Source organism: Astatotilapia calliptera, chromosome 4 (assembly GCF_964374335.1).
Source record: "Astatotilapia calliptera chromosome 4, fAstCal68.1, whole genome shotgun sequence".
Classification (NCBI taxonomy): Eukaryota; Metazoa; Chordata; class Actinopteri; order Cichliformes; family Cichlidae; genus Astatotilapia; species Astatotilapia calliptera.
Genome location: NC_137425.1, coordinates 8,084,166 through 8,098,491, shown reverse-complemented (window position 1 = coordinate 8,098,491; position 14,326 = coordinate 8,084,166). Strand labels below are relative to the sequence as shown.

The 14,326-nt window shown below is 41.4% G+C and overlaps 2 protein-coding genes across 2 annotated transcripts in view; both read left to right on the top strand.

Moving 5' to 3' along the window:
- The window catches only part of stat5a (signal transducer and activator of transcription 5a), a 99,052-nt gene extending 87,041 nt beyond the window's left edge, over positions 1 to 12,011 (top strand). Inside the window, 2 exon segments of the mRNA XM_080300665.1 lie at positions 7,215 to 7,324; positions 10,287 to 12,011. Of these exon segments, the coding sequence (XP_080156791.1) occupies positions 7,215 to 7,324; positions 10,287 to 10,751 (575 nt within the window). The 3' untranslated portion in view covers positions 10,752 to 12,011.
- Positions 12,012 to 12,155: 144 nt separating this feature from the next.
- Positions 12,156 to 14,326, top strand: hcrt (hypocretin (orexin) neuropeptide precursor). The gene is made up of 2 exons (XM_026164381.2): positions 12,156 to 13,035; positions 13,776 to 14,326. Exons 1-2 carry the CDS (start codon positions 12,703 to 12,705, stop codon positions 14,139 to 14,141), a joined length of 699 nt encoding a protein of 232 aa, XP_026020166.1. The 5' UTR covers positions 12,156 to 12,702; the 3' UTR covers positions 14,142 to 14,326.

Below are 14,326 nucleotides of genomic sequence, written 5' to 3'. Positions count from 1 at the left end.
CCAGACTAATGACTAATGATCAGTGATCACAAACCTGACCGCAGGCTTTTAGTTCCCTGTTGGAGCACTTAAAATTCAATATACTCTAAGGTTATTGTGGATTATTTTACTGTAACATATAAAAGATGCTGCTTCATCTTTAAGTGTTCAGATGTTTAGTTTAACATAAATATGAAACTAACGCAAAGCAAAACATACTGAGCTGCTTGTTGTGAAACTTCTCTAAAATGACAGAATATATGTTGGTGGACAAATAAAATTCTAGACAGACTTTCTGCAGTAATGCTACAGTGTCACTGTCCCTAAATAGACTTTCCCCTTGTTTTTATCATGTTCTTAACCTGTGTCTCAGCTCATTAAAATGATTTCTTACCCCTGGAGAAAAGAAACGCCATGCATTGCACTGGGTTTGACTCGACTCCCCCACCAAAACTCGGCATCATTCTGATGGCTTGGAAAGCATGAATTTACCTATCTTGATAGATTGACAAGTACTGAATGCATCCTTCAGAAGCCATTTCATCAACCATATGATTATGTACATATTGACAATGACAGTAGCATCAGCCTGAACATAGAGAGTCAGTGAGAGGCATGTGAAGCGTGAAATGATGGATTTGCACGGAATAGAAGGTTTTGTCCTCACGATCAATCCAGAAGTCGAAGTTATAATTTTGTTATAATGGCTGTGTGAGAAGCAGAAAAGGTGCTAATGGACGACAGGCTGTCAGTATCCAAAAGAGAATGTGGAGTAGGATCCGTGAGTATGTTCGCTTCATGTAAGCACATGCACTCATTGATTTTAGGACCTGTGATTGAACCTGACACTTTTGCCCTAGACATTAAAATTGTTCTCTGCTCATCAGCTAAATGCTGTTGTGACAAAGCCATAATCACACCAATGGCCACGATCTGAATGAGAGGCTCAAACTATCCTCTTACATCCTAACCTGCCCACTGGCACATTGCTCATTTTAAGAGTAGGAAGTTAAAAATGGATAGTTTGGGGTTGCTGTGGTTTTTAAGTCTCACCAGCACCGCCTCCTTCCTTCCTGTGCACAGTTTTTCCCAGTTATTATTGCAGCTAATCAGTTCAATTTGGGCAGTGAAGCTGACGTGTTGATGAGGATGGAGAGGTGTTAGATAATTCCCCTTGGGCACTATTGATGGCTCACTATCACACACATAATGTGGGACCAGGAAAACAGCTGGGATGCACACTCTGGCACCTCCAGATGCTACCACTGTGTTTTTGTGCACATTGTGTACACTGGCTTATTTGTCTGCATGCATATCTAATCTGTGTGTGGGTTTCCAGTCATTCTCCCCACTAGCCTCTGCTTCACCAGCTTATTTAAAGATTTGTTCCAGCAGTGTTTCTTAAAAATGTAATGCATAAGCTTTGTTGTATTCAGAATTCATTTAGATGTGTATGTGTCGTGGTGTACTAGTTCGTCAGTGCACCGATTTACTCACATCGCAAAGAACAGAGCATTCATTTTCAGATGCAAATGTGGCATGACTGTACCTTTGTATGAAGGTGATATACTTGGTGATCAGATGATATAAATACTTAAATACACACATCCTGGTCGTAGGAGAAAGATTCTAAGCAGAGATGCCTAGACCTCCCTCTTCTTGGCCACATCCTTTAACCCTTCTTTCGGGACACCAAAGTGTTCCTAAGCCACCTGAGAGATATAATGTCTCCAGCATGTTGTGGGTTTCCCCCCGGCCTTCATCCCATTGGGACATGCCCAAAACACCTGACCTAAGAAGCGCCCAGGAGAATGTGGAGAAGTACACACTCTGAGCCCCTCCCCAATGAGAGATAAGCTGAGCACCTTATCCTGTCTCTAAGGCTGAGCCCACACATCCAGGCATTCAGAGGAAAGTCATTTCTGTCACTTATATCCACGATCTCATTATTTCGTTCACTACCCACAGCCTGTGGCCATAGGTGAGCGTAGGTGGACCAGTAAATCAACAGCTTCGCTTTCCCGCTTTGCTCTCTCTTCACCACAACATACCAGTACAGCATCTGCATTGCTGCAGATGTTGCAAGAGTATGTCTGTCAATCTCCTTTTCTGCTCTCCCCTCACTCATTAAGAAGACCCTGAAATACTCCGACTTAAAATCAAAGGTGCTGATTCTCATTTCTCACACTCCCCGGTGCAAGCTGGAGGTCATGACTCAGTAAAGCTAACAGAACCACATCTGCAAAATGAAGAGGAAAGATTGGGAGACCACCAATACTGACATCATCTACCCCTTAGCTGTGTCTAGAAATTCTGTTCATAAAAGATTTTAACAGAATTGGTGCCAAAGGGCAGCCCAGTGAACTCAGTACTCACAGGGAATGAGTCTGACTTGTTGCCTCAGAGCGAATCAAGCTCTCAATGCAGTTGGACAGAAACCAAATGGGCTGAAGCTGAAGCAGTCCTGAAGCATGCCTCACATTATACTTTGAGAAATGCAGTCGAGTACTTTCTCCAAATTCCCAAAAACTATGTAGACTCGTTGAGCAAACTTGAATGCATTGTTCTTCCTGGATCCAAGGTTCAACTAACAGATGAACTCTCCTCTCTGGTAACCTGGCATAGACCTTCCCCGGGTGTCATGGATTGGCCGTGTGGGAGCAAGGGTGGAGCCTCATGCAGGACTCTGGGGAAATGGGAATAACTCCAAAAATCTGCTTTAATGCTGTCAGGCAAAGAGTAAACAAAAGCCAAAAATGTATGCAGAAAAAAGCCAGGAATTCCAAAAACCAGAAACCATGGAGCAAGGGAACACACAGCAGTGAGGGACAATATGACAAAGGACAAGGAGAGACAGAGACAACATATACTCACAAGTTAATGAGGGAGAAGTAGCACGTGACAACACAGCTGAGGATAACATAACATAATAACTCAAAAGGAAGTAAAACTAAACACCAAGCACAAAAGACAAAAGACTACCACAATAAAAATGGGAAGTAGCAAAACACAAAGACTAAACAAGACACGGAAACACAAGGGAGGCAGGAACTCAAGGATTTAAATATAAACCAAAGTATAACCATGAACAGAACTAGAAGTGAAAATGAAGCCAGATAAAATCATTGCAAAGCAACCGGGAAATGCAAAAACTCAGAACAAGTGATTCTCAAAACCAATAGAACAGTAATTTATAGAAAACTCAGAACCCAGGGACTCTGAGAAATGGAGGCTGAGGAGTGAAGTTAGAGCACACCCTCCTGCCCCCCTTCTTGAAAAGGGGGCACCAGCTGTACTTCTCAGCACCTCTATGTATTCCACGTCTGGTAGCGAGGTGTTCAGGCATCTGTCTTGAATATAGTCATGCATCATGCCATATTAAGGCAGGTCCAGGAACAGGTGCAAGCTTACTGTATGAGTTAAAGATCCGCTGCCTCTCTGCCAGCCCTATCATGTGTATTTATTGATGTTCTCTTTCTTGCAAAGGTTTTCGCTATGATGAACCACTATTTTAGTCAGCACTGTGTATTTTATTGCCAATAGAAAAGATAAAGAACTCTCCCTCAATTTATCTTCCTTGGATTTAACCAGTTTTTCTCCCAGCTCATCAGCAGCTGGAATATCCCACGTTCTGCTTCATGGCATTGTGTTTGGGCTTTGCAGTGTGTATGAATAGAGATAAATTAATGAAACACTGAGCTGACTGTCATGCATTCCCCACTCAGAGCATTTCCTATCTTTTTATTCATTATTTCTTTTCATCAGATCCTGTTTGAAGGTTCTGTTTGATTTTATTATTTACTTACCTTTCTGTCTCTCTGCCTGAAGCCACTGTATGTTTTTGAAGCAGAAGAGGTGCTGCTGCAGTACTCATTACAAAGGCAAAAACCCTCTCTGCTTTTACTCTACCGAGGTGTGTGTGTGTGTGATATGTTTGCATTTGTTTGGCTACTCAGAAGAGATATATTATTCCCTAAGTCCTCCTTAGGACCCGACTCTCCCTGTCTCGTTCTCTCAACGTAAAATTCAATCTCTTCAGAGTGTGCTACAGGGCCACATTTTTATTAGCTCAAATTTCACATAGTTTAAGTGACACTAAGGAACAGCAACATCGAGGCTGTTAGGGGAAGGGAAAGCTTCATAATGCCAAATTAAATGCTTCAAGAGCTGTATTGCGTCCTCTAGCTAATTTGCTAAATTCATGACTTACTCTGCTCCCTGCCATCCTAATTTCTTGTGTCCTGTGAACACAAACTTCCTTGGCTCTTCTCTGAGCCCATTAACTACAACAGATTACGAGATCAAATCAGTCCTAATCCCTGTTAGCAGAACTTTCAGGCTCTGAAACAGATATTCTGCATTGGTTGTACATCACCAGTGTTTGGAAATGATAGCACATTAGTTATTTTTGGTATGGTTCACCCTGGTTTGCCCTGAAAACTGGTAATTTTGTTTTTATTCTATTTATTTATTTTTTATCTTGACTTCATAAAGTCAACATAGTCTCATTTTTCTTCTTACTTAACTACTTAACTGTGTTTTCCAAAATGAGAGGCCTCTATATCCCTTTGCATGTTTCTGTGCTTCAAGGATGCACTCTGAACATGACAACACAAACAGTTTGTCAAATGGGGAACAATGTAGCTACTAGGGGTGCAACGATATTCGTATCGATATTGAACCGTTCGATACAGTGCTTTCGGTTCGGTACGCATATGTATCGAACAATATAACATTTGTAATTTATTTTATCAATTTTCCTTCTGACGATGCTGTCTGTGTGGAGCGCTCAGTGAATCTGTGTTCGACTACTCTGCCTAGGCTGCACTGTCGAGCGCAGATCCACTGAGCGCTCCACACAGACAGCATAGTCAGAAGGAAGAGCACAGGGCAAGCTAGCAAGACAGAAGTTAAGCTCTCCTTGCAACAGGCAAATTGACCCTCATTCAGATCTGGCGTTTGGAATTATTTTGGTTTTCATGTGGCGTATGACCCTGAAGGTAAGCGAGTCATGGACTAAAGTAAAACAGTATGTTGGATGTGCCATGCAATGCTCAATTACATTGGTGTGAACTAGTGTGTTAGCGCAGTTAGCTCGTTAACTTGTTGGCCGTCTAGCCCCATGCACGGAGCGATCGGCGGTAGCTCGTTAACGGAGATTTGCCGTGTTGTGGCGTTAAGGTCATTTCAACGAGATTAACCTGAAAGCACTAGTGGGAACACAACGAATATGACTGCACATTTACACCGACATCATCCTAGTGCAAAGACAAAAACAACAAGCATGCTACTAACTTTAGCCGAGTCATTTAGACAGCTGTTAGCACATGATTCTCCTTATGCTGCTGAGAATATAGCCCAGAAGAAGTGGATAGTATAGCTTTTATTTTGGAAAGAGCCATTTCTCTGTAATAAACTCTCTTTTCCAAAGATGAGTGATTCCTCAATCAGATACAGGGCTTGCAATATCGCTAGCCCGACGTCCCGGAGCTAGCGATTTTTTCAGTCGGGCTACCAAAATCTATCTCTTCCCTGCCCGTCGGGCTATTGTAGGAAAAATATATGTCAATGCTTTTGCATTCTTTCAGAAATGTAGCTGGGTAATTATGTCATTGGCATCGGTGAGCCACTGTCAATATGTGACATATTGAAGTCGCGTTTGAATTTGCGCTTGTTTTTTTGCTTTCACTTTGCAATGTGCGAACTGTGTATAGAGAGCGACAGCACTGATCTGTGAGTGATGATAATTTGTGCACCAATTCCTCTGACATCGTCTTATTAATGTTAGCTTACTATGCAAACATGACAAGTGAAATCTCCCGCAGCAAGCTTAAACATGTGAGAGGTTGATCGCGCAGAGAATCGCTGAGCTTATGTGAGTGCGTGTGTAAAAGCATTTCAGTTCTGCTGAGCCAAATAAGACAGGTCAGGGTGAAGAAGTGACAGCCAAAGAAAAGCTTACCACAAAACGGAGAAGTTATGACAAATCAGACTATAAGGCAAAAAGAAAGTGCAGCTTTATGGTTTCATGGACAAAATAATTTCTGTGGCTGCAATATGACGAGCTATATAACCAGGGCTGCACATAAGTGGTCCGCAGGTGCGCATTCGCTGTCAAAATAAAAAACGCGCACAAGGGTTAGGGTTAAATTTAAAAACTGTACTTTTGAGTTAAAATATATATTTATAATTTTAATAAATGACAAATTAAAAATGCATGAACATTTTTTTTGTATCGAAAAAATATCGAACCGTGACACCAAAGTATCGAACCGAACCGTGAATTTTGTGTATCGTTGCACCCCTAGTAGCTACATTACAAAACCAAGACGACATCTCATACTTTCCTAGCACAAATTTTGGGTGTTTTTTGAATATTAAAACAAAACAAAATAACCCTAACAAAACAGTGGATATTATACGGCTCTGATACTTGCTGACAGTACAGTAAGTCTCTTACTCTCCACCAGTTCAACTAAAGAATGTTCCTGAAAAGAGGTTTCTTGCAGTACCTGCCACCTGGAAATGTTCAAAGACTAAAGAAGGAATGCCTTGAGGTGACGGGCTTTTTGTGAATTGTAGTGTATTATGTTTCATCATTGTTTTTGCAGTAAATTGAAGCTGGAGAACCATAAGGTCAGTTGTCAGGGACAGACTGACAAGCAGGCTGAGCCTTAGGTTTAGGAGGAGTTTGCTCTTAAAGCCCAGGGGATTAGTTACGGTCTGCCTGGGCTAAATGAAGCAGGAAGCACTGATAGATTAATTAGAGTTTAGCCTGCTTCATATGACCTCTGTTTAGACAGCCATAGCAACCCAACACATTGCATGCTAAAATCCAACTGTAACGCTCCAACTTGGTTGTGGGTAGAAGAACAAACTATAAAATGTACTAAAAGATGGTTATATTACAGTATGTCATTGCATTTTATAATGTCTGTGAAGTTATATGCATAACAGATCTGGACTAATATGCATTAATGCATTTATGGCAGTTTTGTACACTGCAAGACACTTTACCTAAAACTTCTCAGCAGGCATATTTTGTTTCATGGTGTTTTTTGCAAAATTGCAAAATGTAGTTATTTTCCTTGGTCTGCATGCATGAGGATATTTACTCTATTAAGAAATTTCTTCTACTAAAAATATGCCTAAAAGTGTTTTTTGCATGGTATTTTTTGGGCTTTAATATGATTTGCTTTTATTTACATGGCACGCCTGCCTGTGTCTTTGTCCAGGTTTGGACTTCCACGAGGACCTGCATCGCATTGGAGCAAAGGAGGGTCTGAAAGGACGTAAACTGCAGAAGGCTATGGAGAGCTACGCTTGGAACATCACTGTGCTGAAGGTTAGTGAACCCCTCCTACAACACAGCAACAAGCCTAATAATTAATCTAAACCCCCCATTTGTATAAAGTACAACTATTAAAACTGATTAATGTGCATTTGAGATTACTATGGGGACTGTACCCAACTGGACAAGCAATCTGAGACCATGTTGCTGAGATTAAATAACATAATGTCTTAAGAAAGCTCACTGGGCTAATTGTATTTCCCTCTTCTCTAATCCCTAAACCTCTTAATTAATTACTGTTGAGTCCAAGTACCATTTTATTTATTTGGTCGTGTAACTATCTTGACAAGACATGATAGGATTGTTCGCGCTTGTTTGTAGACACACATATGCTGCTCTGTTATTCCTCATAAGGAGACACTGGATCCCCTAGACATGCCTTGATGATGATGCATTCTTGTCTTTGCCTGCCCCTTGACACAGGAGATAAGGCTGCTCAATGCTCTCATCTCATTTCCTCTACGACTGCTGCCGGTAATAGCAACGCTAAAATAACGCCACATGCTAAGTACAGACAGAGTGGCTTGAGCATTAGGATAGATAGATGTCTTCTCCTTTTCATGCCAGTCTTGCCAGATGGAAAACAACAAAAAGGGGGTTGCATTGCTGCTAGGGATTTAAATGATGTCCTCCACCCATCTATGGTGCAATTTATGCCCTTGCTGTTTAGGTAGACCAGCTGTCCAGAATCTATCTCAGTACTAACCACATTCACACACCTTATTTTTCCGATCGTCGTCTCCCCCCCCCTTTTCGTCTGTTCTCCTGTGATGAGCCACCCTTTCAATAACAAGGTGGCACCCACATAACTCCGTCTTGTCCTCTTCCCATTCTTCAGTTGTAATCTGCGTCTCATAGTGAACATTTGGTGAGAGCTTGGTGCTTGTTTGCCAAGGCTGGCAGCCGTACCCAGTTATTATTTCACCTGTCAGCCTCTCCAGATTCTCAGCAGGCCAGGAAGTACTCGCTGGTTGTTAGTTGGAAGTGTGGGATGCTGGGAGGAAAGCCGAGGGAAGAGCCATGTCCTATATGTTTGTCGGTGTTCGTCTCTAGCTCCCTCTCCAACCTTACTTTGACAGTTTCTGTCAGTTCGAGGCTGTCACGGTGAATGAGGGTATTTGCCCATTTCTGCCACTTATTGTTCCAGTTAGTCAAGAGAAAAGAAAAATCAAAGAGAGAGAAAGAGATCCTTTGAAGCAAATGTCAGCCATATTGCTGTCCTTTTTAGAAGAATAACAGGGTTTGAAAAAAGACGTGTCTCCCAAATCGTTCACGTTTTGTACTTTCTAGTGTTATAATCTGTTTTCTTGGGCAGTTACATATAATTAAATAACCTCCTCTTAAATTCACTCAGATTTTGGCCTCCTCAGTGTTTTCTGTGGTAAGCCAATGTAACTCTAACCCTTTTATATGTGATTAAATCAAATTCTGGTAGATGTCTTGTTTTAATATAAGAACTGACTCAATCTATATGTCCCAATGATGCTTATACTCTGCTGTCTCTTCTAACTCCCCGTGAATGTCTATAAATGTAAAATAATACCTAGAGGCAGGTTATCGACTACTCGATTTCTCTCAGAGGAGTGGTCCGTTTCTGATAAACAAAAAGGACACGGGTCTAGAATTTAATGAGGATATAGTTGTGGGATTTAGTAGCTGTCCTTACATCAGCTTAGCCTCCTGCGGACAACGTTAGGCCAGCTGTAGGGGTGAATGCATGCAAAGACAAGTGTAGCCGTTATTTGACTCAGACAGCACAGGATAAGCTTCTTGCCATCTTATTTTATGCCTGGTGAGTCATGACTTACATAATTTCTTTTTTTTCCCCTCCTTCTTTTTTTATTCCAAACATATGACATGCTCATACTCCGGGTTTGCGTGCTGTATTGGTTGAGCTAAAATGCCACTTGCAGTGTATTAACATCACCAACGGGTAGATCGCAGGCCATCGTCTGCAGAGCATCACCTTTAGTCTTACCCCAGTATGTCATACCGCTGTACCTGTCTTGTGGCACTAAGAACTTTATCCCTTTCGCCGTTTATATTTTAGTCTGGTCCACAACAGGTCAGACTGTATCTCTTCACAAGGAGGTTAGCCCAGCAAGCTGTCGCAGCACGTCAGACAGACCGAAGTTCAGTGCGAGGGAGGTAAAATATGCAGATAAAAGGAAAATTGCTTTCAACTTTCTTGTGAGCAGATGTTGAAGTGGACATGCTGGAGGAATCTGGCGAGAGTAAACCCTGAGGGGAAGAGTCAAGAATTAGATTGTTCAAGTGGAGGGAGTTTGTCGAAGCGTGTGGTCTTTCTCCCTTTTTTTTCATCTCCTTTGGACAGTTCTAATAATATAAGCACCTCTTACACACAGAAATAACTGCCTGTGGAGAAAACTCCACCACATTTCCACATGGCAGAGACAGCTAGCTTAAGGGAGGGAGGCAGCCATGGCAGTGGCCCAGATTGACTTGACAGTGCCGTAGCGCAGGATGCCTGCCCTGACCACTTCCTCCACATATGGCAGGGTTTCATCTCTGGGGTGTTCAAATAAAGAGCAGAAATGTAGTATAACATTGCCACCATATGCCAGCAGTACTTACAAGCTGAGAGGAACAGTACAAAGGGCTGGCAAGAAACCAAAGCCCTTTGTTCATTGGCTTCATACTGCCCCCTTCTGCATCTTTTTGAGTAATACATTAACAATAAGCAATAATATAAGCACCTTTACTTTCTTCTCACTAAAAAGTCATGCAGATGATGGTCATTTAGAGATTAAAATCTATTTTCTAAAAAAAACAAAAAAAAGAGGGATAAAAGAAAATTGCATTGATGGTGTTATTTAAAATAGACTTAGTATAAGTAGCCTTTAGGGAATGCTGTTTGAATGCATTTAAATTTTATATAGTTGAGTGATATTAACAAATGTTTCTTTCTGCTTCTTCTTCTGTGTCTAAATCTTAGGGCCAGGCTGACCTGCTAAAGCACGCAAAGAGTGAGGCACTGGACACTCTGCGTCAGATCCACTGTGCAGCTCAGTCCTGTGGCCTCAGTAAAAATGGAGCAGCTTCCCCACAGCTTCAGCACCATCCTCACCACCAGCCGCAGCAGACACAGCAGCAGCCTCAGGCCAAGACCCACCCAGCGCCTCCACTGCTGTGCCAACCCCAAAATCAGCTCCAGTCTCAGACCGCACCTCAGGCTTATCTGCACCCGAATCCCCAGCAATATCCCCAGCTGCATCCCCAGCTATCGGCTCCTCCTCTGGCCCCACCTGTTCCAAAACCACCTGCCTACCCTCAACCGCCACCGCTACCCCAGCACCAGTTTCAATTCCAAAACCAGCAGCAGGGGGCAGCAGTACCTCTCGACACCATCCCCGAGAAAGAAAAAGAGACTGTCAGTGACAGTCCTGCGGGATCCTGCTGACCCACTGCCTGTGCCCACAGAGAATCCGTCCCAAAGAGAGACAGTGAGATAGAGAAGCAGAAAGGTGTAGAAAGAAAGCAAGAGGTCAGTAAAGAAAGAGAGATGGAGGAAGTTGCTGAGAAGTTGAAAGAGATGATGAGGAGGAGGAAGCCTCGTCGTGTTAGAAGCGAGACGCAAGTTTGAGAGGTGATTTGAGTTGGCCAGAGATATGAAAGAGAAGCGAGATACTACACTTCAGCTAGAAGTGAAAAACAGAAGGATAACAGCTGAAAACATCAGTGAGTTACATACCCCTGTCTCTCTCTGGGCACTGCTATTTTCAAGCCCCTCCACGATGTACTCTAGCTCTGTGGGTACAGGCTTTACCTCACTTTGGCATTTAATGCCACAAATTTGCCTTTTTATTTTCAGAGACACCTTGGCATGTCTTCGAGTGTTTATTTCTTCACATTCACACTTTCCCTCCCACAACTAAGACATACAGGAAACCCTCACTTATTCTGATGATGAAGAGGAGGCCATTTTAATTTTAGTGGCACAAAGTAGAGCAGCTCTACTAGTCTGTAGGGGTCACAAATGGCCATTTCAGCACAAAATAAGCAGCTGTAGTGCTAAAATAGAAAACAAAATCACCCTGATGTATTATTGCTGGTGTCAGTCTTCATCAGGCCCCTCAGATCTCTAGTGTCAATTCTCTTAGGGTTTAAGTTCTCCGGCATTCTTATACACTCCTCACACAATCTTTTTGTCTCCTTCCTAGGGGCTATGTATATGATGTTATGTGAGTTGATGTCCTGGTCCCTAGGATGGAGCACGTCCTTAAGTGGCGGAGTTCACCAGTCAGTCACAACTGGAATATTTGACCCCTCCCGTTAGAGGTCAAAGATCATCAGGAACATGATACTGCTGTCTATAAGAATAAAGTGACTATAGATGTAAAATGTATGCAAAGTGTAAGAAGGGAACATATATTGCTATAATAATTCTGAGACATTCATGATTGATATTATTATAACTGTTGTTAGTTTTATTGATATCCTAAGTATTTTTTAACATTACTTCCACATACACAGTGATTTGACACCTGTTGTTCTGTGGTGCAGATCAAGCCAACCAGTGCATGTGGGATTGGAATGAAAGGTTTGGGGGTTAGCACCACAACACAACAGTCAAACAGTAACCTGACGTGTTTCACTTCAAAGTGAGTGTGGATTCTGTAAGAGATCTCTTAAGTGGCCCATTAAAACTGGCTTCATTGTTTCTCCTGTCTCCTCTTGTTCATTACTATTTAATAATCATTCAAGTAGCGATATGAACTGGGATAAATGGATGTTCTTTGCAATTTTATTTCGATTTTTAAACTGATAAACTGATATAAGGTTTTTACTGTGCAGGGTTCACACACGGTGCCACTGCTTTTATTTTTTAAAGAGACCTAGCCATTTGAAAGCAACAATCAATATAGCTTTACAAAAGTGCACTGTAATGCATAGTCAATTCTCAATCGATCTTAAATGATTGACTTATTACTAAAATAGATTTAAGCCATTTAGTTTATCATGAATGAGATAGCACTGCTTCCTGTTGTCCATAAGATGGCAACAAACATTAAGTAAATGGTTGTGAGGATAAAAACAACTTTTAAGAGTTGTTATCTTGTTATTTTTACTGCAAATTTTCCCAGATTTGTAAAGCAGATCATTTGTGCACAGATGTGTCTGACATGCCTGACACCCTACCGGAAGTCTTTTTCTAGGTCTTTTCTTGTGAAGTGCTTTCACTATGAGAGAGTAAAGTCCATGCATCCTCATTAGCATAGACTTTGAATGAACTTGTCATTAGAGCAGAGAAAGGGCAGCCGTTTTTAAAAAATATATATATATATATATTTGCTAATAGACTTCAGCCCCTCACCAGTCATTGTAATGGTATGTCTTAATAAACCTTTAGCATGCAGCCACAAAAACATACCTGCAGTGCATCAAAGGTCCACTCAGGCGTCTTGGAGATGACCTGGGATAGGCCGCTAATTAATGGCAGAAAGCTTTACAGCAAACTTCAAATGAGCAAAGACCCAAAAAAAAGAGAGAATCAGTGGTTTTGTGCTACGTTTGTCACTGGTCTAAATGACGTCCAGAGGACTGATGGGATGGATGGCACAGGACAATATAAAAGACACTCATTCTACCCCTGGGACCAGATGACTTCCCTTCAGACAACAGAGCAGATGTTGTGGTTCCCCACCAAGTTCCAACAAGCTGCTGGGATGGAAATGAATAACAAGGTAAGAAGACAGCTTCATTTTTTTTGTTTGTTTGTTGAGCATTTGTCATGGTTTTACTTTGCTGATTTGTTTTGTTTGTTCTTTTTAATTGCTTTTTCTACATTAGCATCCTTTTGTGCTGCTAAGGGTATAAGCAGCCTACTGAAAAACAATTTGGGATATTTGGTATCAGTTATTCAATTCTCAAGTGTAGTGCGAGGAATACATTTAATGCATTTTCCTATAAATATTTAACTGACCATTTCCTACTGAATGTGGTTTTATCATGTCACCAAGCTCCTATGATAAATACATATGTACATTTATTATACAGCATCTTCTCTTCTGTAACCCTGGAGTGAGGGAATAAAAATAAATAGAAGAATAGAAATAATTTCCCTATGATATAGGAGAAATAACTAATTATGCCTGGCTATATACATATATGTTCAGGCTTATAAACTTTATCATTAAATGGGGGCTGTTTGTATTGTACGTAATGCAATGTTGGTTAAAATTTAAGCTTACCAACATGTTGCATGGGCATGTTGATACTGACTGACTAGTGCTTTAGGCTTATTATCATTGTTTATAATAGATTTCAGTATTATTTTATTATAAATTCAGTGATTTATATTTATTATGCATTGGAATTTGTCCATTCAATTTCATATTAATTCACATTTACATGCACTTCATGCATTTTCTGTTATTTAATCATACCTCTTTAATCCTAAAAATCATATTTTTAATCTGACCAGAAAGCCATGGTATTGGTCTTGCTGCTGCTACTGTCTCAGCTGGCCTGTGACGCTCACAGCGAGCCTGAGTGCTGCAGAGAACCGTCTCGTCCCTGCCGCCTTTATGTGTTGCTGTGTCGCTCAGGCAACAAGGGACCGGGTGGAGCCCTCACGGATGATGCAGCCGCTGGGATCCTCACTCTGGGCAAACGAAAAGAGGACGAGTATCGCTTTCAGAGCCGACTCCAACAGCTCCTACAAGGCTCCAGGAACCAAGCAGCAGGGATTCTGACAATGGGGAAGAGAACCAGAGAGAGAGCTGGGGAGCAGTACATGGACTGGATGGCTCAATCTGGAACGACCATTATGACACCCCTGCCTGTTTGAAACTGAGTAAAACCAGGGACGCTGTTTAGATGAAAAAAGTCACATCTTCCACCAAATGTATATATTTTTTTTTTCCTCAGAAATAATGTGAATTTGAATGTGATCTCCAAATTTTAGGAAAAATGTTCTATATTGTACATATATGTAAAAGGGTCTGTGATCTAATAAAAAAGAATCAAAGCTGA

Bases quoted from the DNA above. Each gene is read 5' to 3' on its own strand.
- hcrt (XM_026164381.2), top strand. From the start codon at position 12,703: ATGCAGCCACAAAAACATACCTGCAGTGCATCAAAGGTCCACTCAGGC. The intron at 13,036-13,775 runs GTAAGAAGACAG...TAATCTGACCAG, and splicing joins GGATGGAAATGAATAACAAG to AAAGCCATGGTATTGGTCTT.